Source organism: Manis pentadactyla, chromosome 3, assembly GCF_030020395.1.
Source record: "Manis pentadactyla isolate mManPen7 chromosome 3, mManPen7.hap1, whole genome shotgun sequence".
Lineage (NCBI taxonomy): Eukaryota > Metazoa > Chordata > Mammalia > Pholidota > Manidae > Manis > Manis pentadactyla.
This window is the reverse complement of record NC_080021.1, coordinates 153,902,034-153,926,874: the sequence shown is the minus strand read 5'-3', so window position 1 is coordinate 153,926,874 and position 24,841 is coordinate 153,902,034. Positions and strand designations below refer to the sequence as shown.

The 24,841-nt window shown below is 41.9% G+C and overlaps 1 protein-coding gene across 5 annotated transcripts in view; it reads left to right on the top strand.

Moving 5' to 3' along the window:
• The window catches only part of TJP2 (tight junction protein 2), a 114,439-nt gene that overhangs the window by 33,419 nt on the left and 56,179 nt on the right, over positions 1 to 24,841 (top strand). For 2 of the 5 annotated variants that reach the window (XM_036920193.2, XM_036920191.2), the window contains exon 1: positions 5,083 to 5,284. The exons of the other annotated variants lie outside the window; for them this stretch is intronic. In XM_036920193.2, the coding sequence (XP_036776088.2) occupies positions 5,225 to 5,284 (60 nt within the window). In that variant the 5' untranslated portion in view covers positions 5,083 to 5,224. Of the gene's footprint in view, positions 1 to 5,082; positions 5,285 to 24,841 lie in introns of those variants that run through there. 5 annotated transcript variants of the gene reach the window in all.

Here is a 24,841-nt window from a genome sequence, read left to right as displayed (position 1 = left end):
TTGTTCTTTGAGACACTAAAATGTAAATATCTGAACCTGTTTGAAGAGCAGCAAACTAGAGGCAACTTTCTGCTCTTTCCACCTAATATTAAGATAGGGGAGCAATCCTGAAGACAGGCAGGCTGCAAGGTTTTTGGTTTTTTCTTGTGCTTTAAAAAATTTTTTAATTTTGGTATCATTAATGTACAATTACTTGAACAACATTATGGTTACTAGACTCCCCCTATTATCAAGTCCCCACCACATATCCCATTACAGTCACTGTCCATCAGCGTAGTAAGATGCTATAGAATCACTATTCTTCTCTGTCTTGTACTGCCTTCCCCGTGCACCCCCCTACATTATGTGTGCTAATCATAATGCCCCTTTTTCCCCCTTATCCCTCCTTTCCCACCCATTCTCCCCAGTCCCAGTGAACTGGAGACAATGTTTCAAAAAAAAGGGAAAGCAAGACTCCTCAGTTGCTGGAAAGATGGAAATAGGCCCTGAGAGTTTTTTAGTGGTTTATAATGCATTCATCTTTTAGTTAGTGTGATTCTAAGTGCTAAAAGGGATAGCTTGAAAATAATTTGCTTTCTGCAGTCTTCACAAACCTAAAACTTGAAGTCAACTTTGTTTCATTGTATCATATTTATAGAGTGAGATCAAAGATTTGAGTAAGGAGCCTCTCAATCAAAAGACTGTTTTCCTTGGAGGCTTGGGGGTCATGTGGGAATATATGGTGCTAGAAGGTCCATATACTATACAAGCTGTCTCTTCCATATACAAGAAAGCAGTCTTTAACTAGAAACTAAGGATTTAGGAAGCTAGGTAGCTTCCTACCTGCTGGGAAGGGGATGGGATGCCAGTCTCTCTACTCCCCATTCCCTACACCCCTAAAAAGAAGAGCTCTTTAACAAACTTTCAAAGTGAGCAAGAGTAATATGGAATAACTTAAAAGTCAAGGCATGGGAGGCAGAGCAGAACTTCTGAAGCCTCTGTCCTGGGTGTTATTTTGTGCAGGCTGTTCGCGTAAGGAGTCCTTAAGTGAATATGCACGGTTGTGTATGGTTGGTTGGACTGAGAGGGTGGGAGAGGCCCTGAGAGAATCCCCTACCTGCTGGGAAGGGGATGGGAAGCCAGACCTTTTGTCCTGGAAAGGGCCCCTCCCTTGGGCAGAGTTTTAACTGCTGCCCCTGCACTTCAGTCAGACCTGTGTGTGAGCAGTTCTTCCGCATCATCATCATTTGTTTACATGTCTTGGTCTCCATCACACTGTGAGCAAGGCCCCTATTATATGTTACCTTTATTTTCTCTACACGTACCCTGTGGTACATGGTAGGCATTCCAGAAATGTTTATTGAAGGAGGGTGTCTTTATGATTCAGTCTGACATTCGGTGTACAAGCCAGCTGAATTGCTCAGTTAACCTGTAAACTCTAGAATGTCAGATTCCTTTGTTCCAACTTAATGACCATATTTTATAACCATATTTCAAATATGTATGTGTATATGCACATTTATGTGTATATATGTAAATGTGTGTGTATGTATATATATATATAACCCCAAATCTTATTCTTGAGAAAGTCTGATTAAAAATGTTAGTTTATCACAGTTGTTTGAGATCTTCTAGCCAACTTATTTCAAAGACATTATACTGCAGAGTGAAAAGTGCTAAAAAATAGTCTATTGCACAAACAATAACTATGATTTATGAAAAATACACACAGTCCTATCCTTCATCAATCATGTTCCTCTATGCTTTCCAATTCTTTTATGTATTTTTCATAATTTCTTCATTGTGGTCATCATAGGCTAAATAAGACTTGTGTTCTTTTTTTGATTGTTTGGATTATTCTCCTTGTTGCTATATAGACTTCCTTATTACAATTTTAAGTGATGGCTTACTGTGCCATTTCAATTGATTTGCTGTCATTTAATAGCCCTCCAACATTGAACATTGATGGTTTCCATCTTGCATTATTATAAATAGGCACACAATGACGTGCTGCCTCACCTGCCAGTCACCCACCGTGATCTTACCTTCAGTTCCATCTTTCTATTGAAGCAGCTCTGGCCAAGATGAGCAGTGGTCCTCTTCTTAGCATCTTCTGTTCCTGTCTTAACCGACTTCCTCAAAGTTGCATGTTGTTGGCTTTCTCCCCTCCTGGAAATTCATTCTTTCCTTGACTTTTTGGACACTCTGCTCCAGAGGGTTTTTTCTTCCCTTCCTGGAAGTTTCCCTTTGTTCTCTGTCTTGGGCACTTGAGCTTGCCCCCTTAAATACTGGCATTCCCAGGTATGGGCTATATCCTTAAGCCACTCTTGTCTCAGTCTACACCTTGTCTCTGTATAGTCTCACCTCCTCCCATGACTTCAGCCTTCTTGATACCTTGATGACTCCCAGATCTCTTTCCCCAAATCCTCATCAATGCCTAGGACATATTAGACACTTGAATATCTCCACCTGGGTGACCCATAGCCCTTGAAACTCAATCAGTCCTTAAAATTCACCATCCCCCCTGAAGCCCTTCCCAATATCGGCTCCCACTCCTGTGTTCTCTATTTTGGTAAAAGGCACCATCATCTACATATAAGTAAGCCGGAAGACTGACAGTCATCTAAGACTCACTTCCCTCTTCCTTACCTCATATCTAATCAGGCAGTCAGTCATCCAGCCTGCTGATTACACTTCCTTAATTTCTCTTCAATTGGTTCTCTGTTGTCTAACACGTCTAACTTCATAACCATGTCATCTCTCACCTTCATTCCCACAAAAAAAATGCATTTTTTGCTGTTCTTGTCATTCCTACTGACAGCCTTTCCCCCAACCCCACTGGCCAGATCATCTTCCAAGAAGCTGACAGGATGATCTTTATAGAATGACATTCTAATACCACTTCTGCTGTGTTTGCAGTAGAATATAGCCCCTGCTTGCCTGGCAGCCTCATCTCCTGGCACCCCCATAGCAAGCCCATGGTCCCTTCCTTCTTTGTTTCTCCACTTGGTATTTATTCCTTTCATCTGGAAAGCTTTCCCCCTCTTTAGTCTCACAAACTCATTCCTACCCATCTTTTAGAATGCGTAAGCAACCCCATCTCTGGAGAGCCTTCCCTAAACCCCATCAGCCCCAGTCTGGGTGAGGAACCCCTCCTGAGAGCCCCCAGACCACCCTGAGCCTGCCAAGAATCTCAGCCCTTACACACTGTTTTTTTATTTATTGATTACTGCAGTCGACTGACGTCCCTGAGGTGAGGGCCTAAGTCTTGAATCAGGCAGTGCTGGCTTGAAGAAGGTGTTCGTAATTACTTGTTGGATGGAAGTTCTTGGGAGAAACAAATTCTAGGAGTGGGGTTCAAAGTACAGCTCCACATGTGAAAAATATGTACTATTGTTTCTCCAAAGAGTTGAATTTATTTATACCGCTACCATCAATGCTAGTGTATCAATGGAATCATTTTTCTATTGAGTGTTGCTGTATACATCAGGCATTGTGCCAGAAGAATAGTTACTCTAGTATGACTGTTTCATATGGAGCAGTGTAGTCCAATAAAACTCTCTGCAATATGGAAATATTCTGTATCTGCACTGTTCATATGGTAGTCAGCCACATGTGGCTGCTCAACACCAGAAATTCGACTGTTGTGACTAAGAAACTGAAATTTTAATTTCCCTTAGTTTTAACTAATTTAAATGTAAATGTATTAAATACCTACATGTGGCAAGTGGTTTTAATACTGGACAATACAACTCTAGAGAGAAAAGGCATTCAGCACGTGTAATTGCTACGCTCTCGATTCCTTCCTTTCTTTTTAAAGGTCGTGGTGCAAGCTAACATCACTAAGGTGCCGCTGGTTCACAAATGCTGTCGTTGTTGTTATTAGTCACAACACCTAATTTAGGAAATATTTTTTAGTGTGGTGCTTAGGTTAGGAGAGTAACACCTTACATCAGGAATACAACTAAAAACCTCCAAGTGTGGAGACTTGAAGGAAAATGGGAAACGGGGCTCACAGTTTTTCATTCAGAGGCTTTCACATAGCTACACCAAAGGCGGCCAGAAGCCGGACACTTGCCCAGAGGCATATGCCGGACCTGTTTTTCCACATACACTGTCAGACTAGTGGTCAGGCCTGAAGTGAAGCAAGTTTTCAGGGAGAGAGCCCAGCATCTGTATCTCATCATCGGGTCAGACCAGACCATTTACCTTTTACTCTACTCGTGATCCTCAGCCGACTGTGCTTCTCAATTGAAGGGAAGAGCAAATGTGGGCTGCGCTTCTCTCTTAAAACGTGGTTTCCAAAGATTTCAAACACAAAATTGTATTTTTAATCAATGTACTTATTTTGGTCTTCCCCAGTTTACATGCCCCTAAATTAAGGAAGCTCCTCCTCTTCTGGCGCAGTTCTTTGCCCAGAGAAGACTCTAAAACATGGACTTGGTTGAATTAATTGAATGTTGCCGGCTAAGCATCTGTGACCTATCTGTAGCCTCTTAAAAGCTGACAATGGGAGAGGAGTTTCAGTCTGTTGGAGTTGCTGGACATGTACCAAACATAACCTGGAGTATATTTTCCTCAAAAGTCATTTTTTATTACTGAACACGAACATCTTATGCCCTCGGAATTCGGGTAATCAATCTGTTGCTGAGCTGAGAGAGGTAGGGTTTCAGGCCGTGTTTGTTTTGTCTGGCGGGGCAGTCATCTACGCAGGACAGGAAACTTTGGGGGTTCTCCAGTTCTTCCTTTCCGAAGAGAATTGAGTCTCTACAAACCTCTCCCAAACGCGTCCGTAAAGGATGCGCGCGCGACCTTAAGGACAGAGCCCGCAGACGACCAGGCCGGCCCCCAGCTCGCGGCTGCGCTCCGAATTCGCGGCGCTTCCCCGGCGCGCGCCCGCGGCCGGACCTGCGGGCCCGGGGGCGTGCCGCGGAGCGAACCATCGGGCCGGCCGGGGGAGGGGGAGGGGTGCGGGCCGCTCGGCCTCGGGAGCGCAGCGCCGGAGAGCCCTCCCCCCCCGGGCCGCGCGGGGGTGGTAGCGGCCCATTTGAGAATTTCCCGGGCCGCGCGGCAGGCGCCGAGGAGCTGCGCTCGGGCGGGCGGCCGACTGACGCCGCTGCCGCGGGAGGAGGGACAAAGGGGTGGGCCCGGCGGGCCAGCTCCTCGGCGGCCGCCGCTGCAGGCCGAGGACTGACCGGATTTGTCCAGCACGAGGAGCGGGGCCCACGCGGGACCCGCGCCAGAGATGCCGGTGCGAGGGGATCGCGGGTTCCCACCGCGGCGGGAGCTGTCAGGCTGGCTGCGTGTAAGTGCCCTCGAGTCCGCTCGGTTGGGAGAAGCGCGGCGGGCAGTGAGCGTGGGACCCATGGTGGGGTTTGTGTTGCGCTGTAGGTAGGGGGAATTCTTCCACCTGGAGGTGGGGCTTGGGGCACAGATAGGTTTCACCGCCTGGGGGTGGCCGCTCATGGCCGCCAGCACTCCAGGATCCTTTTCTCTCTGTAAAGTCACTCGGGTTTCTCTTAAGTAGGGAAGACTGTCTTGAACTTTGTCCTGGTCCTCTGCTACCTTGGAGTCATCTTGCTTTGCCTGTTTTGTCTCCTGCTGTTTGCCTTTGTGTTTTCCTTCTCTGTTAAAAACTAACTCCATCTGATGCAAAGTTACAGACGGGCGCTTGAGACAAACACCTCTTTAGAGACTAGGAGCCTCATTTTCCCTTTTAATCAGCAGCCTCTGCAGTATGAGTAATTTTCAGTAGGGAATGGAGATGGGGTTTTGGAAAAAGTGACAAAAAGCGGGTGAGAGATGCTTTCTACTCAGGTATTACCTCACCTGTCGCCAATTCCTTTTCCTTTATGACTTATTTTGTCAAGTTTCCGCTTCTACACGGTAGTTTGAGTTATAAATAATCAGGGTTTTGACTACAGGGTTTTAACATTCTTGAGATGTGGACGAACTCGGGAGTGAATACTCCAGGGCTTAGTAATGGAATACAGCCTCCCACCTCTATTTTAACTTCACTTCTGAGGCAGCGCTGCTTCCTTGGCAGCTGTCTGGCCTGAGTAATACTTGTGGTTTCCCTACAGTTCCCAGCGGAAACTCATCCCAGCATAGAAACTGCCCTGCGATCCCACACCCCCTCCTTCAGGCGGGGGGAAATCCCAAAAGAGGGGGAAAGAGGCCGTTTTCTTCAGATCTTTTGGTTTTCTGAGCTGGGTGTGCTGACAATCACTTGGGAGAAACAGGTCCTCTTGGTCAGGATCATTCCTGAGAGAGTCTATGGGTAACGTCTGTCAACATGCACACCTGGGAAGGAGTTAGTAGAAGGAACTGCATTTGTAACATAGTGCCATTTAATATCCTGCCTGAAAGAATGACATTTGGCTATCCAATACATTTTCATCAACAGCTTCACTTCAGTGTGAGGAATGCCAATGGTAAGAGTGTGCTCTCTCTGACTGTCTTGTGGAGGAAGCAGGCAAGTAATTACGACTCTGTTGAGTTCCAATTAGAAATGTGGGCAGGATCCTGGAGCTTCCCCTCTCTAGGAAGAATAGAGAAGGAAGTGCTTTATTAAGGCACCAGTGACTTTTGAGGTGTTTCTTGAGCTTTTTCACAGCTGCTACCAGAGAATGATGAAGGGGAATTATTTTCCTTGAAATGCTGGTGTAATTTTTTCAGGATGTCGCAGCTTATAATTTAATGAGCACCTATTGCAGTGCTGGTCACTGTCAGCAGGTAGGGAGATGAGCAACTCACCTTCTGCCTTCAAGAGTCATTAGATCTGAAAATTTTAGACAGTGGTTTTAACTCTGCAGACACTCTGTGGTGATACTTGCACCTGAGGGAGGGAATGTGTAGTATAGATGCATGCTGTACGTAGAGGAATACACAAAGGGTGGTACTGTCCTGTAGGCACTACTCGGGTTCTTATTTGGAAAGAAAGGGCAGCATTTGAACAGATACCTCAGTGTAAATTAGTATAGAAGATGGGGCTAATAATACCCACCTCATAGGGTTGTGTGAAATGATGTAGGCTGCCTGACGTGTAAGTAACTGGTGGCTGAGTAACCTGTAACTGGTAATAAGAACCAAAATGGGCCCTGAAAACTTCAGTGCTGTGTCCCAGGTAAATAAGGATCTGGAGAAGTACAGGTAGGAGATGCCCAGTAGGTGTCAAGGAAAGAGCTGAAGGAAAGAGGAAAAAGTTGCTTACACTCTTGAAAGGCCTTGAATGCCAGTAGGAGAACCTTGAGAAAAATGTCAAAGAAATCTCTAATGGATTAATGACTTCATTTTTTTCCTTAAATGAAGTGAACCAGTTTCCCAGTAAACATTCCTCCCCCCCCCCCACCCCACAGGGAATATTACTATGTTTGAGGCTGTCATCTGCTTAAGACCAGTGAATTTTAACATCACCCCCTGGGGAATGCCATTTGCAAGGACTTCTGCCTACATTTGTTTGACTTTTGATCTGGGTCTTTGTACATTGACAAAAGGTCACAGCTAACCATTTATCTTCTGCTGAAGTGCCTGGGAATGCAAGGGGGCTGATAAAATCCCAATGGTGACTTGAGTTCAGCAAGGCTTTTCTCTTAAGTTTTCTTTTTAGGACACGGATAAGTTCTTGAAACTAGGTGGGGTCACTTGAGTCCTGTAGTATGTTCCGTAGTTTAAGAAGTTGCATAGATTTGGCTTGGGAGTGGCATGAGGTGTGGGAGTGGCAGAGGTGGGGTGAAGATTTAGGAAGGGTTGGTAATCAGCTGCGCTCCCGAAACTTTCAACACACCTCTCCCAAGGATGTGAGCCATCAGTGCATTCCTTGCTTAATCCCTGAAGCAAATCCTGTTAAGGAGTTGTGGCTACAGATTAATTTGTCTAGGGTAAGAGCTGACTCCCTATAAAATGCCTCATTGATTAGATTCTAAGCAGTAATTGGGGCCAAGAGTTGCTGGCCAGAGTGGCCTTGAACTAGCCAGTCTTGGTGTCAGGAGGCATTTTCTGTGGAAAATGATTTGGGACATGGTGTGTAGGAGGGTGGGATTGCTACAGATGTGGGAGAGAAGAAAAGCGTGGGTAAAGAATTATTATCTCAGGTGGTTTACTGAGTTTCTTGATCCTAAATCCAAGGGTCAGGGTCAGAAACAGACTGAAAGGTCAGATTTAACACCTATTTAGTGGGTTAAAAACTTCAATGTTCATGTGAACTTTTTTAAGGTTAAAAATCAAATAATTCCTGAAACTATTTAGGGCCAACTTCACCCCACAGGGATTTTTATGATGACCTTGTTAGCTGAAGGTCGTATGGCTAGCAAATTTATGAGGATCTGAGGTGGTATTATCATTAAAATTTTTTGGAGGACTGCAATGGAAACTAGTTTTCAAGTACTCGTTCCTAACATCCAATATTGGCAATGGCGAGTTCCAGGTTTAAAGGTTACCTAGGAAAGCAGTCGATTAAGCTTGAACACCACCTACAAAATTGTGAGAGGCAGTCTGAGTTGGAAAGTGCATGCTCTCACTTTCTCAACTTGATTAGGAAATGCACTTCTTAGAACTTGGCTTCTGACTGCTAGAGCCAGGCCAGGCCTGCATAGTGCTGCCTATGATGGTGACTGTTTCAGTCTGTTTTTTAAGGGGATTAGTTAGTGTCTCCATCACCCACCCAGCCACTGTGTACAGAGCTTCATTAGCTTCCATAACCTGTGAGCTCAGAAGAGAGGCTAGAACTATCATCCTGAAAAAACACCTAATAGGTTAATTAAGCATTTTCTCTGACTTTTCTGCTGTCCTTAAAACATAAGTGTTGCCCAGAATGTGCTATGCAAGTAGACTTAGAGGTGGCACGTTCTATTTTTCAGTTACTGTGCATGAATATTGTACTTAAGGACTACAAAACATAAAGCCAGCCATCAGACTCATTTGTTTTGTGGGTAGATTGATTAGCATGAGGCAAAAATAAGTGGTAAGTATAACAATGAGTTCCTTTTAAGGAAAAGAGTAAATTATCAGGATCAACAGCCTGAGAATAAGACAAGCCATTTTGAAAGAGCTCTTGAAGTCTGAGATGTAAGAAATACTGCTTAAAAGTTGAGTGTGACATTTAGTTATGGAGAGTGAGGCATACGTTGGCTATACCGTCCGGAAAGTTGGACACAGAATGGCCCAGAAAAGTCAAGAAAGTTGAGTTTGACAGACTGTATGTCTTAACGTGTACATCTTGCTCTTGTCCAAGAGCATATTTATTGTAGGGTAGATTCAGAAGGGAGACGGTATTTTGGCATTACTTAGACCTCACTCTGTTAACCAGCGTTATCTCATTCATGATCTATTGGTGCTCAATAATGTAGAGAACCAAAGAGTTTCACATATATGTGCATTTAACATTTTTAAAATGTAGCTATGTTGGTCTGTCAAATAGGCATTAACAAGGATTTTCTAGGAACTGCAAGTCTTAAGGTAGGAAAAAAAAAAGTAACCCTGCCTTGACCTAGAAAAATGAACAGTTGAAGTTCACGTTCATGATAGGTGAATAAAACCAGAATAGAAAACACTTTGTTTCAGTTGCCAAAATCCCTAATTGTATGTGTGTACATGTACCTTTTATGAGAAATCCTAAGCCTTCAAATAGTAACTTGTACTTCAGTCATTTTAAACCAATACCCATATTTGTTTAGTGCCTCTGCCAGATGGTTAAAGCTAAGAGCCTTAAAAATATAATGCGGATTTTCTTCATCACTTTCACATTGCAGGCCATAGCTATATACATTTTTATAATAATGTTTAACTTTCAGATTAATATTTAGCTTAATTAGAATATTGATGGCTTATAGTGTCTTCCCCCAGCATCGCATGTGTATGGTGGGGGGAGGTTTGGGGCAATGCAGGAATAGCAGTAGTGAAAGAATAATTTTGGTATATTTTTGTGAATAAAGATATTTGTGTTTTGGGAAGGTGGACTGACCAGAAAATTTCAGATTATACCATTAATTATGGCAAAGATCTCAGTACCAGATCCTTGCATACAAATATTTACTAAATGTTGCCTATGTGCATATGTAAACATGGATTTCAGAATTAATATGGTAATTATTATTTCTATTGTAGACTTTAATTAGCCATATGAAATATATGCATTATGTTTACAAGAAAAATACATCTTTTAAACCTTTAATTATAGTAAACACCCTATATTAGCATGAGACTGAATATATAGTTGTATATTTATAGTTAGAAACAAATCAGGGGCATTTGGAGGGAATATATTTATATAGTACACTGTGAGAGAGAATTATTGGGGTAGTCTCCCTGGGGTAGCTGTTATTAGGCCATAATTAATAGATAATGACTAAAACCCACTTATAGCTTTACTGTTGTATTAAACAAAAGCTATGATAGAGAGGAGAGAACACTGCAGATGCTCTAGATTTTGTCACTTATGTTGAAGGTGAATAGGGAAAACAATGCTTTCTAGTCATCAGCAGAAATTAATGAACTCTTATAGGACTTGCAGCTTCTAGGATATTTGCTTTACCCAGGAGGAAATAATGTTCCAGATGTAGCTGTTTGTTTCCATTCCTTGAGAGCCATTTGTTATCACTGTATTAAAGGGAGTGTTCCAAGTTCCAGGTTACGGGGTTTCTCCTGTGCCTTTTAGAGTAGAGGCACCTGAGACCCTGGGTGGGTGGACCTGGATGATGAAAACAAAGGCCAATGGATACCGTGAGAGGCAGCTAGCCCACTCCTAGCCCTAGGAAGCCTGCTCCCAAGTATATCTGGCAAAGCAGAATGAAATTGAGGGGATTCAGTAGTGAAACTAACCATTTCTGTTTTTGAAAAGAATGAATAGCCCAGGAGGAACTTCCTGGTGAGCTCATTTTTAGAAGCCGTGTTCCTCCCTTACCCTTCTTCACTGAGGCTGAATCTGTTTCCTTCTTGCCTGGGATTAGTTAGCATGCACACACCAGTATTTATTAAAGACCTTATACATCTGCTCATGGCAGTCTCTTCCCCCAGCCACAAGCCCCTCCCTACTCTGAGTCAGTCATATTCGTAACCGCAGGAGCCAGCAGGGCACCAGACACCTACACTCTTTACCACATTGAATTCACTTGATTTGGGAATGGCCTTTGTTACGTAAATTGGTAACTCATTGAGAACCAAGAAGAGTGGATTCCTGACATTTATGTAGTGAGTGAGTGATAGTTTTTGAGTAAAAAAAAAAAGAATTGTACAATTATGTATAGACCATTTCTGTAGTGGCATATAAGCTGTACCACTAATTAGCTGGGTGACTTTAGCTAAGGCATGGAATTCTAGCTCTCGGTTTCTTTATAGGGAAATAAGTAGTTACACGATAGTCTCTGAAGTCTTTTACGGTGCTTAAGATTCTAAGTGTTTGGGTGTAAAGCCTAGAGAACACACTAAATCATTTCTATTAGTCCTTGTCATCTTAAAGTGCTTCCATGCTCCTTACAAAAATGTTTGTTCTCTATTTTTTTCTCTTAAGAGATCCAATGGATTCTCTCTGAGAGGCATTTTTCTTTAAAGATAAACTGAGAACCCAAGTTCTATAGTTGTTTAGCTCATGAAGCGATGGAAAGATCTATTATTCAGTTGCAGCTTAAATAATGTACCAGCACAGTGTGTTCTGGGTTCTCTTCCTTGCTCCCAGCCCAGGCCTCTTCCTCTCCACCCCTCCCAGTAAAGGTGCACACTGGGAGCCTTCTACAACCCCTTTTCCTGTGGTCTTCTCTCCCAGGGGTCATCACATCACACCTGTGGCAGGCAGGCCTGCACCTGGGAGCCCTTTCTGATTTGTCTGATTTGTGCTTCATAAATACACTGAAGGTGAGCCTCCTGGTTACTCTTGCAGGACCTCATTGTTCTCCAGCTAATGTGTAATTACTCACTGTCACCAAAGTTCTTGGGCTGGTCTGTTTAGTGTCTGGATGAGTTTTAAGAGGGGAGAGAGATGTGTGGCATCTTGGACACCCATTGATATTTTCCAGAAATGGAACTGGAAACATTTGTGCTTTTCCTTCTGGTGTTACCGTTAGAGTCTAAAAACAGGCAAGTGGCAACATATTGGAATGAAGAGGCACTGAGCTCATCTTGAATATCAGTGGTCTTCTTCCCAGCTGAACCTAAATTCAAATTATAATTAAAGGTCTGGGAGAAATATTTAGTCTACTTATACTGTTTAAGTGCACAGTTTGCACATGTCTTTGTCAGGAGATAGTAAGGGGCAGGAAAGGTAGATTCAATATACCCAAGAACCGAGGTTAGGAAATGTGCCTGAAACAGAAAACTTCCCGTAGAAGCAGTAGTATCCAGGGTCTGTCTTCCCAAGCCTGCTTACTCATACTGAAGCTTTTCTTTATTGTAGTATAATTTACATACAGGAAAATGCACAAATCTCAGGTGGAGAGCTTGATAAGTTCTGTATGTGTGTGGGTAGGGGAGTGGGGGTAAAACACACAGAAGATCCACCATTTCAACTATTTAAAATTGTGTAATTTATGGGGGTAGGTTAAGGGCAAAGTAGATGAAGGGGATAGAGAGGCACAAACTTCAAATTATCAAATAAATTAGTCACAGGAATGGAAGTATAGCATAGGGAATATAGCTAATAATAATGCAGTAGCTTGAGAGAGGGTAACTATGCTTACCGTGGTGAACCTTTAGTAATGTATATCACTGTTGCATCACTATGCTATACACTGGAAACCAACATAATGTATATTAACTACATTCCAATAAAAAAAGGGAGAAAAATAAAGTGTACACTTCAGTGGTATTTAGTACATTGACAGGGCTGTGTACCCCCCACCACTGTCTAGTTCTAGAGCTGGATGGACTTTTTTTTTTTTTGGTATCATTAATCTACAATTCTTGATGGACTTTTCTATGAATGTATTCACATGTGTGACCACCTCCTCGATAAAAAAATGGGACTTCCCATTACTCTAGAGGGTTCTCTTGCCACTTTCTCCGAATATCGCATCCTACCCTGAAGTGAGCCTTCCTTCTGACTTCTCTCACCGGGGAACAGTTCTGCTCAGCTTTGAGAGGATCTGTAGAAATGAAATCACCATTTTGTGCCTGGCTTCTTTTGTTCCTTTTTGATGCTGAGAGGTATTCCATTTATATGAATTTGCCACAGTTTGTTTATCCATTGTTCTGTTGATGGATATATAGGTTGTCAAGTTTTCTTTCCCATTAGGAATAAAGTTTTTATGAAAATCACCTGTGCTGTGTTTTGTGGGCTGGTGCAAACCCATTTCTCTTTTGTAAATTCCTAGGAGCAGAATTGCTACGCCCTGGGGTGGGGATATGTTTAACTTTCATTCTTTAACTTTGAAGTCAGGCAGACCTGGGTTTGAATTCTTTCGTCCTGCCACTTCCTTGCTTGGCCTGAGGCAATTTACTCACCTTTGTTCAGTTTTCTCAGCTGTAAAGTGGGCATTATGTGCCCTCTCAGATAGGGTTCAGGGAAGAAAACAGACATCATTCCAGCTATTTCAAGGATAAAGGGATTTAATGGAGGGAATTAGATGCCCATAGAACAAAAGGCTGGAGGGATGAGAATCAGGGCCCACAGTTTGCTTTCAGAATCGCCCCACAGAAAGTTAGACAGCTGGTGCTTGCAGAGCCAGAACCATCAACAAACCTTTCCACTTTCTCAGCCTCTGCAGCCCAGAGGGGGCCAGAATGATGGGGAACTTGGAGATGGCTGCAAAGCTCAGGTCTGTGAGGTCTACAACTGCTGCTCCAGGAAAAAGAAAAATGAGTGGCACCTGCTTCCCTTCATCCTTCTAGATCTTAAACCCTAGGAAAAAGAAAAATAAGTGGCACCTGCTTCGCTTCATCCTTCTAGATCTTAAACACGTGTATTGCATTGGCATCCTTTTGGCTAGGGAGTCATGGGATTCTGGCCTCTGGGAGTAAGAGAAGGTGAGTGCCAGCCAACAAGAAATGGCATAGACGCCTCCTGGGGTTGCAGTGGCAACCCGATGGCAGTAATTATATGTCACTGGTATCATTATTATCACTGAAGAACATGGTGCCGCCGCAGTCATAAGACTTCTTCCTGTAACACGTCTTAAGAATCAGTCCTCTGACTTCAGTCATTTACAGGAGTGTGTATGCTGCCCTTAGGTCTCCCTGTCACATACGGCATTGTTTCTCTGAAGGGCTTCAGTCACTTCCTCTACAAATCAGTGATTCAAGGTAGTTTTCTCTATGAGTAAGGTGGAAAGATGGTGATTTTCAAGCCTACGTTGATAGAGCAACTGGAGGGTGACTCAGTTCCAAGCACAGCTGCTTCAATGTATGCTGTGTGCAATTTAATGAGTTTTCTTTTTGAAGTCATTCTGATTTGTTTTTGATAAAAGGTGACATATAAACTTGGTTTATATAGATGGGCTAAAGAGGATGCTCCCTTTTTCTTCCTATGTGTTTAACTTCCTTCATCTTTTAACAAATGAAATGGAAAGAGATTAGATTTTTATCCTATTTTGTGCCTTAAATCTCATGCTGACAGCATGTCTACCAAAAACATTTGGCAATGATGGCTGTCCTATTTCTAGCTTATATTATGAAATATGAGCTATAATGTAGTGCTCCTGAGATATTTAAAAATCTTGAATCAACTTTGGCTAAAATCCTCCATAAAATGATGTTACATATGCAAAGAACTAAGTTTTTCTTACTTTAAATGTCTATAAAATTTATCTCATTCAGATAATTTTCCCTATACTGACCAATTTTACTTCCTAGGGACTTTACTATTATTGCTTGATGTGGTTTGGCCTTGTGATTTATTGATTAACATTTTATTTTAGGATTCTATCTATTGTGTTACTTCTGAAGGCTCCTTGCCGAGAAATTTGAAGCGACAAGGAAAGCTAATATTCTAAATGCCAAGATAAGCATGACCAGTAACTTCATTTCAGCCTCTGGTGTAGCAGTTAGAGTGAGCTGGCTCTTTGCAAAGCTTGCTCGAATGTGCTAGAAATATATTGACAGAATCCCATTTATCTATCTCTTTTTCACCAGACTTATCCAGTCAGCCAGGGCTAACAATGGATGTCCAAACGATTTACAGTGGCTAATACAATGGACAAAGGATTTCACTGTTTGGAGAGTGGAAAATGGAGCCGAAGGGGAGCTTCTTAAGGGCACTGACCTAATTCACTCCTTCAACAAAAATGATTAGTTTTAACTATATATGTATTTCTGACCCAGGTGTCTATAAATATTTCATCTTGTAATATTACAGCCCAAGGAAGGGACATGTGATGCTGCTTTGTGTATTTAGGTAAAGCACAGCCTTTACTTTTATTTGACAATACCCTTTAAAAATTAAAAAAAAAAAAAAGTCAAGTTCTGGGATGAACTGATACTCCACAAAAGTTAGGGAATTAAGAAAGGCAGCCGAAGTGGCATCCTCCCCTCCCTCAGCCCTTGAAACCTCATCACATTCAGGAATTGGTTTTCACCCACTTTTTAAAGGTAAAATCCTCTGGGGCCTTTCCTTTATAAAATGTGAAGAAACAGAACTGGGCTAAAAATAAAACCAGTTCAGGCATTGCTGAGTTTCTGAGTATTGTGTTTGTGATTACTTTGTCCAGAAAACATAAATGGGCAGTGTTTTTGCTATTTATTGCCACAGGATACTAGAGTCAGCATGCGCTGCCTCAGAGATTTTTCCTCGCCTATTAATAGAACAGGAGCAGAGGAGAAGATTCATGTCCCTCTGCAGGAAAAAGGCTCGTTGGGCTTAGTAGTAAGCTCCAAGTAACAACTGCATTGTTCTGGGTTGTCTTGGAGTGTGACTGGATGATTAAATATAAATGTTGACCTGATTGGATTATATCCCAGCAGTGAACTCTTCCCCAAAACAGCAGTAACATATCACTCTCGACAGTTACCAGACTTGTTCTTTTCTGCTGTAGGTTTGGGGTAATGGCTTCTGCAGTGAGTGTCACAGAAGCTGGGGTGCTGTCTGTCCCTCTGGTCTGCTGCATGGGTAGTCCGTTATCTTCATGGGAAGCAGCATAAGCTTGTTGATTGTGATGAGTGCGATCAAAATGAGTGTTTGGGAAGGGGGCACTACCAGAAATGCCCTCAGTTAGACCTGAACATCACTGGGTGGGGCCGTTCTCCCAGAGGTGCAGCAGAGCGTTAGACCCTTGGTACAGACCTCACTGAATGCTCCCAGCCAGTTGGGGGTAGGTTTTAAAACCCACTTTTATTGGTGTGGAAACAGGCTCAGAAGTATTAATTTGCCCAGTGTCCCATAGCTTGTGTATCGGGGGGATTTGAGCCAAAGTGCACTTGAGAATCAAGAATCAAGAAGTGTGTGCACCTCCCTTGGTCCAGTGTCAGCACCGTGCGGGGGAAGATCGCTTCTTGACTAATTTGAAACCTATAGATTCTTTCAGCATCACTAGCCTCGGCTTTTCAGAATCAGATGGGCAGAGAAATAGGGAGAGGACTGAAAGGCCCGGCCCTCTGTCGATTTTTAAGAGTTTAAACATTATCATTGAAAATATATAGAAATTTTCCCCTCTAGAGAATCATAAGTAACAATAAGAGTGAAAAACAGTAGGTTATGTGTAAGTTTATGAGTAATTATCTAATGGCAGAAAATCGTGTGTATAAGCTCATAGTGTTCTCTTAGAAATTATAGAATAAGGAAATTCATATGTGCTGTCAATAAATTTCACTGCAGTTGTCTAAAAAAGATAACGCATCAGTGTTTTAAAGAGGTGTTTTCATTTTTCAGTGTCCATTACTGGATGAGGCCTGAAAGAGTAAGACACAGCTTTATGGGGAAGTAAAAGACATAGACAACTAGCTAAAATTTTCAAGTCCACAGCTTCTAGTTACAAAGACTGTTATCATTTGTGACAAACTCCCCATCCCCAATGTAGAAATAACAATTGTTGTTAATGTCAAGAAAAACTTGTGTGGCAACAAAGCACATGGGTTGTGGAATTTGAAAGAACATCTTAGATATGCTGTGTTTGGGAACTTCCCTGGTAAGAGTCAGAATTCCATCACAAGTTTCCTGAGGGTCAAAGCATATCTTTTAAAACACAAAATACCGCCAAGAGGTTTAGGCTACCAGGTGTTCACACTTCAGTGTGAAAGTAGGTCAGCTTTCTTCTAATGTCTAGCTGAGACCACATGCATGGTATAATGAGAGTGTTGTTGGAGATAAAGATGGGGAATTTTCAAGCCAGAACATTTTGGTGATGGAGTGGACGTTCATGTGGAGTGCCAGGTGTTCAACTTTGGGTGGGTTGGGGTGGGAGGACATTGAAAACCAGAGTGCCCAGCCCAAGTGGCAGGAAAAGCTAGGAAAGACCCCAGATAAACTTTGTTTCTTCCCAATGTCCACCTGGAATCCCATGAAGGGTGCTTTTGTCTCTTCCTCATTGTCTTTCCTACCCCAGGACCCAGAATTGAAGAGATACCTGAGTTTCTATGGAGAGTCTAATGAAACTGACAGTGTGTGAAATGTAGTTTCATGGTTCTAAGCTCAGCTGTGACAAATACTGTATATATAATTCTGACCAAATTCTAAGTTGGACTTCATGGTGGACAGTGGAAGCTTCCAGTGTTTTCACCCTCTCTTCAAAAAATTTATTCTAAAGCAGAGTTTGCCTTGGGTTGTGGGTGCCATATCCTCGTTGTCTTTACACAAGGGTACATAGGCACCAGCCCAGCTTGGGGTCAGGAACCAAGATTTTTGCTTCCCCGTGTCCAACACATTTCTTCACACAGTGTCTTGCTCAATACATGTGTTGATAATACTAACACATGTAGTTAATTATCTGCTTTGAGGATTATTGGAGGCAAGATTTTGATCTTAGGCTGGCTTTGCCTGCACTGTATGACTGGAAATAGTGAGTAAGTTCAGATTTTAGTTGAGGTAAAATATAACCAGAGAAGTTCCATTGCTTCCAAAACCAAGTGTAGTTCGCTTTAAGTTGACCAGTTTGGATTATGTACCCACTAAGAACTTACCTGTTAGTAAATAAAAAAGGAAAAGAAAATTAAAAAACAAAACAAAACAAAATGGGATTATTCCCAAGTGGTGACTGGATGCTAAGGACAGACTGTGAGGCTCACTGAGGATAGCAGAGAAAAGCAAGGTGTGGAGAACCAAGAAGCATGTGCGCCTCCCTCCGTCCCGCATCAGCCCCATGCAGGTGGAGATGGCGTCTTGGGGACTGGACACCCACCTGCATGTCAGTAGTCTCACTGAATCCTGCATGAGTTTGGAGTACGGTTGGCCAGTTACAGCCAACTACCTGTTTTCGTTGTTGGTTTTCTTTTTTTTTTCCCTGCCTACTAGCTAGGAATTGTTCTTAACCTTTTGTAATGATTATAAAATAATCTACATGATATTCTCTGCCTGCCTAAAATGTATGCTATGTGGCCCGTTAAGAAAATATTTGGTAGGCCTTGGTCTAGAATTCCCAGAAGCAGGCTGCTTGCTTTCTTGCCTCCTCTTCTGTCATCTGAGACATTGGTATGTCAGGATGCTGGCTTGTGAAGGATTCTGGCCTCGTGAGGACGCTCCTGTCTGAGGTCCCTCTTAGGAAAGCGAAAGGGAGAAGGGGATGGGCCTGAGCACTGAAGGGCTGGTTTGCTTCTGTTTTCAGTCAAGGAAGGTGCTTGATAATGGGCCAACTCAGAAGTCGGGAGCGTAGACTTCCTCTGGGTTAAGCCGTAACATAAGTACAAGAAAATGTGGAGAAAGTGTACTTAAAAGCACATTTTCTCTTTAGGATGTAGAAAGGGCCATAAAACTGAAATATCCCTCTATGATGAAACATTTTTGTCTGGGTTTAGGATGTCCTTATTTGTCTGGATTCCAGCTTTGGAATACTGATACTTTTTATGAATGCTTTTAATTATGTTTCTACGTTGTTGACCATTTCACCTCCAGACAATTCATTTTTTCCTGCCAGGGAAAACTCAAAAAAGTTACAATAAATCGCTCTCATGGATTGAAAATCTTGAAGTATAGTGCAGAAGAGGAATTGATGATGGTCCTCCAGCTCAGGAGATTGGGAAAGGCTTTGGACTAACAGACATATCTGTGACTGGTACCCCACTTTGTATGCATTAACTGTTGTCTTTCTCTACTATTCTAGGCTTCTTTACATTCTAAAACAAGCATCCTGTGAGGGTAGGGACTTTGTTCTACACAGGTCTGTTTCAAAGCCTGATGTGCAGTAAATACTAAAATGTTGAGTGGATGCAATAAATTTTTTTAAATCTACTGTTAAACCACATTGCTCTTTTTTTAAGAGTGGGGCTTATTTAATACAGGAAACACCCCTCATTTTTGTGACACTTCACAGTTTATAAAAGCCTCCACTTAAAATTCTCACTCAACCTTCACAAGAATCCTGGGAGGTAGGTCTTATCACCCACGATGTTTAGAGACCTTTGGGGTTGTACAGCTGGTTAGTCATGAACCAGGGGCTTGACCCTCTTACAGAGTAGAACAGCTCAGTCATTCTAAGGGGCTTCATTGTGTTGTTGTCTGTCCTTGGACCCGACCCCCAAGAGAGCACAAAGCCTGATCATTTTGGTGAATGCTCAGTAGCAGTCCTGACCTGGTTTTCCCTCAGTGGACGTGTTTTGGTGGTTGTCGTCCTTCAGATGAACACTCTTGACAGAGCGTTTTGTTCACTTTGATGTATTCTGGTGTGTGCGCCGAGTCCTCAGAGTGCCTAGGAAACATTCCTGTGGCAGGCCCTCGTATCAGATTCTCGCCCACTCCGCAGTAACACACTGCAGAGGTGTCCTTGGAACCTGGCTTGGAGATTTTAGTTTGCTTTCCTCTTGTCTCCCAAAAGGGAGCCTGACTGGCGCTTGCACCCTTGGATGGGCCCCTTGGCCTCCATTACTGCCTGTGGGATTCAGGGCCGGGTTTCCTTTCTTCTTCCACCTCCTGCAGCCCATACTTTCTGTCCACCTGGGTTTCCATTTCCTCCCTACTTCTCAGGAAGATGAGGAATTTAGACTCATATATATAAAAAGACAAACCCACTTGTGCCATTGTCTTGCCTCAGACTTCCACTTATTTTACTCATAGATGAGACCCTGATCTTTCCTGAGACCCGGGCTCCCCTTTGGCCCTGTCTGTGCCCCAGCTGGGGTGGTCTTGGGGTAGGCCACAAACCTACTGCCACAGGGTCACTAAGAAGGAATGCCTTCCCTGGTGTCCTTGAAGAGGCCAGTTCCTCCCATTCTAGACCTTTCTGTGCTTTTCTCTTCATAGCACACATCAGTTTTAGTTTTCCAGTTTTAGTTTTAGGTTGCTTACTGTTTTCTTGATTTAGCCTGTGAGCTCCGTGAAGGCAGGACCACGTGTATTATCTTTACTGTTTAATCACTAATGCTCAGTACAGAGCCTTACAAAAGAAGTGCTTAATAAATCCCACCTGAAAGAACCAACAAATGGATCCCACCTTCTACATGAAACATGAATTCCTGTAGCTCTTTCTCCTGGAAATTATGTTTCTCCATGCCAGTTAGGTCCAGTAATTAACAATTAGAAAGCACTGTCTTCTGCTCTCCAGATAGCTTCAATTCTTTAATATATACCACAGCATGCAGAGCTGGGTCACAAACTTTGTAGGGTATTGATGTATTTATAATATGCTTTTGTTTTTACTTTAATATTCACAAAGGTCCAGAAGTGTAACTTTCCACTTTGTTTTCCCCTGCTCTTTTCAAATTTGCCTTACATCTTATGGCAGGGTTTTTAAAAAAATAATTATTAAAGTCCATTTCTTATTTTCTCTAAATTTTATTTTGAAATTTTAAATTTGAAAGGAAACCTGCCCTCGCTCCCTTTTTTATTTCTGCATGATTGCGCCACCTAGTGGATCTTATGTCTATTACTATTCAGGGGCCTTGGCTGATTTTCTGACGATCACAAGTTCCACAGGAGGGAAATGTTGGGTGCCTTTTATGCTTTAAGATAACATACAATTTCTGCCAACAGTTGGCTAGGCAAAAATTGATTTCTTGAGTGTAGCTCAATGCTGCTTAATTTAGAATTGAACAAAAATACTGACCTATATCTGAAATTTCCCATGTCACTGGTAAAGGAAAACAGTGCAAACTTAATGTAAAAAAAGGGAGGGTGTCCTACAAACTTTTTTATGGCCTGTCAGTTTAATTCAGTTTATATAATAATGGCATACAAAATACTAGATCAAAGAATGAGATCTTCTATGTTGAGAAACAAAGCAGTTTCAAACATCAGAACTTTTTCTTTAAATTTTGTAGTGAGAAAAATAATCAGGAGATCTCTGGTGTAATTTCACTCAATCTACTCTGTTTTATTATTAAAGTCATTGGTAAGGCTTGTTCATTTGCATATTCATTTTTAATAGCTTGGCTTGGCCTCATATTTCATCTGTGGGAGGTGGATGCAGGAAACCTCACCTTTCCCCTTCCTGTCTCTGGGTTTGTCGCCCCCTCCCCTTAGTGGATTGTGTTGTAGTAAAAGCGTGAGTTCTTTGTTATTCCCCATTGATTCCATGAGATGTAGTGGACACTCACTGTGCTAAATGTACCATGCAAGAACACTTTCAGTAATCGAGCTGATATTTTAAATATATAACAAATAGTTAGGCAGCTGAAGCCAAAATTGTAAGCTTTTTAATTATCCATAGATTAACATTTCAATGTAAAATTACAGTGCCTCTTACAGACAGCTGGTTAATTCAGTGTTTTCAAAGTGTCAATTGTTAATTTTTACCAACATTCCTACTTAAGGAATGCAAAGTCTTTTTTCCCCCCCACAGTCCTCTTTTGCTTTCAGGAAAAATTTTTAAAGATTACCGAAAAGGTTTTTAAAGTATGAAGTCAAGTACTATTTCTATAAACAAATAACATTTTTTTTTTCTTCTCAAAATGGCATTTGATTTCATCTTGCTACAACACTGTAAAGTGTTGAACTTCTTTTACAAGTGATAGGTCAGTACACCTGAAGAGGCTTAAAATGCTCATGGTCTTTAATTCAGAAATGCTACAAAATATGGTGGGATGGGGGGCTGCATGCATAACAGTGCCGTAGTATTAGTTATAGTAGCAAAAAAATGATAACAGCTTAAATGACTGCTAAGGATATGATTAGTGAATCATCTACTAAATGTGGCCACTGTTCATAAATTAACATTTAAATTAAATTAAGGTAAACATTCTGGTCCTTAATAGCAATAACATTCAAGTGCTCAATAGCCACACTGGTTAGTGGTTACCAAATGTGACAGCTCAGCTACAGAACATTGACATCGCAGCGCAGTTTGGCTAGACCAATGCTTCTCCCACTTCATTGTGCGTGTTAATCATATGGTGGCCCTTAGCAAATGCATCTTCTTATCAACAGGCTCAAGGTAGGGCTTGAGCTTCTGCAGTTCTTACAAGCTTCCAGGTGTTGGCAATACCGTATCTAAAGCTGAGGTTCTTTTAGTTACTGTTTATTCCCCAATTCTGAAGGATAGGCATGTCTTCAAAGCCCAGGATTCTGTGTGTGGGTTTACTGTTTTCTGGGGATTAACCAGGGACATTGGTATCTGGCAGAACCATCGTGTTGCTCTTTTCGATATGAGCTGTCCTCTGATGGTGCCAGGGGTCTGGGAGGGACAGCTTACCTTGGGTGTGTCGTCAAGGCCAGCCCTGATGGCAGTCAGGTGCAAGTTCCCCAATTATTATGGTTGAGCACTCTTACTAATTGGTTTTCTAACTGCCTTTTGACAGAGCAGTTTATAATTTTCTTTATCTTGGTAGCCTACGTCATGGGGTGGGGGTTTGAGTATGTATGTGTTTTTAAAGTGAAGTTGTGTTTTCATGTTGTACAGGCTAAGTCAGATTTAAAATCATAAGAGTAGACAAGACTGTGGCTGTGTTGCCAAATAAGCACCTTTCTTTTTGGCTTATTAATGGCTTCTTTGTAATTACAAATAAAAATGATCTGTTTAAATTATTATATCTTATAGCTCAGTGTACCACAACTAGGAACATAGAGGTCTTAAATGTTGTGATTATCTGCTAGTTCCATTCCCCCCACCCCATATACCTTATTAAAATTGGTCTCACATGAACCTGGATTCGGATCTTGACTAACCACCAAGTAGCTTGGGACCATGTGCAAGTTTGATATCTCAGGCTAATGTGTGTATGTGTATTTAAATGAAGATACTATATTTTGTTGGACCAGTTTAAGGTTCACAGCAAAATTAAGAGATTTCCCATCTTCTGTCCCCACCTGAACCACCTCAGTACATGGAGAGCCTTCCCCATTATCAACATCCTTGAAATCCTTAGTTTATATAAGAGTTCAGTCTTGAGATTATACATTCTGTGTGTGTGGACATATATAATGACATGTATCCATCATTATGGTATCATACGGGGTATTTTTACTGCCCTAAAAAATGCTCAGTGATCTGTTTCCTCCTTCCCTCTAACCCCTGGCAATCACTCATCTTTTTATTATCTCCATCGTTTTATCTTTTCCAGAGTGCCATATAGTTAGCAACATACAGTACGTGGCTTTGTCAGATTGACTTCTTTCACTTTTTGCATTTAAGTTTCCTCCATGTCTTTCCATGACTTGATGGCTCATTTCTTTTTTTTTAATTTTGGTATCATTAATATACAATTACATGAGCAACGTTGTGGTTACTAGATTCCCCCCATTATCAAGTCCCCACTACATACGCCATTACAGTCACTGTCCATAGTGTAGTAAAATGCGATAGAGTCACTGCTTGTCTTCTCTGTGATATACTGTCTTCCCTGTCCCCCACCCCCACCCCTACATTATGTGTGCTAATAGTAATGTCCCTATTCCCCTTATCCCTTCTTTCCCACCCTTCCTCCCCACCCTTCCTCCCCAGTCCCTTTCCCTTTGGTAACTGTTAGTCCATTCTTGGGTTCTGTGAATCTGCTGCTGTTTTGTTCCTTCAGTTTTTGCTTTGTTCTTACACTCCACAGATGAGTGAAATCATTGTACTTGTCTTTCTCTGCCTGGCTTATTTCACTGAGCATAATACCCTCTAGCTCCATCCATGTTGTTGCAAATGGTGGGATTTGTTTTCTTCTTATGGCTGAATAATATTCCATTGTGTATATGTACCACATCTTCTTTATCCATTCATCTACTGATGGACATTTAGGTTGCTTCCATTTCTTGGCTATTGTAAATAGTGCTGCGATAAACATAGGGGTGCATATGTCTATTTAAAATTGGGCTCCTGCATTCTTAGGGTAAATTCCTAGCAGTGGAATTTCTGGGTCAAATCGTATTTCTATTTTGAGTTTTTTGAGGAACCTCCATACTGCTTTCCACAACTGTTGAACTAATTTACATTCCCACAGGTAGTGTAGGAGGGTTCCCCTTTCTCCACATCCTTGCCAACATTTGTCATTGTTTGTATTTTGGATGTTGGCCATCCTAACTGGTGTGAGGTGGTATCTCATTGTGGTTTTAATTTGCATTTCTCTGATGACTAGCGATGTGGAGCATCTTTTCATATGTCTGTTGGCCATCTGAATTTCTTCTTTGGAGAAGTGTCTGTTCAGATCCTCTGCTCATTTTTTAATTGGATTATTTGCTTTTTTGTTTGTTGAGGTGTGTGAGTTCTTTATATATTTTGGATGTCAACCCCTTATTGGATATATCATTTATGAATATATTCTCCCATACTGTAGGATGCCTTTTTGTTCTTCTGATGGTGTCCTTTGCTGTACAGAAGCTTTTTAGTTTGATATAATCCCACTTGTTCATTTTTGCTTTTGTTTGCCTTGCCCAGGGAGA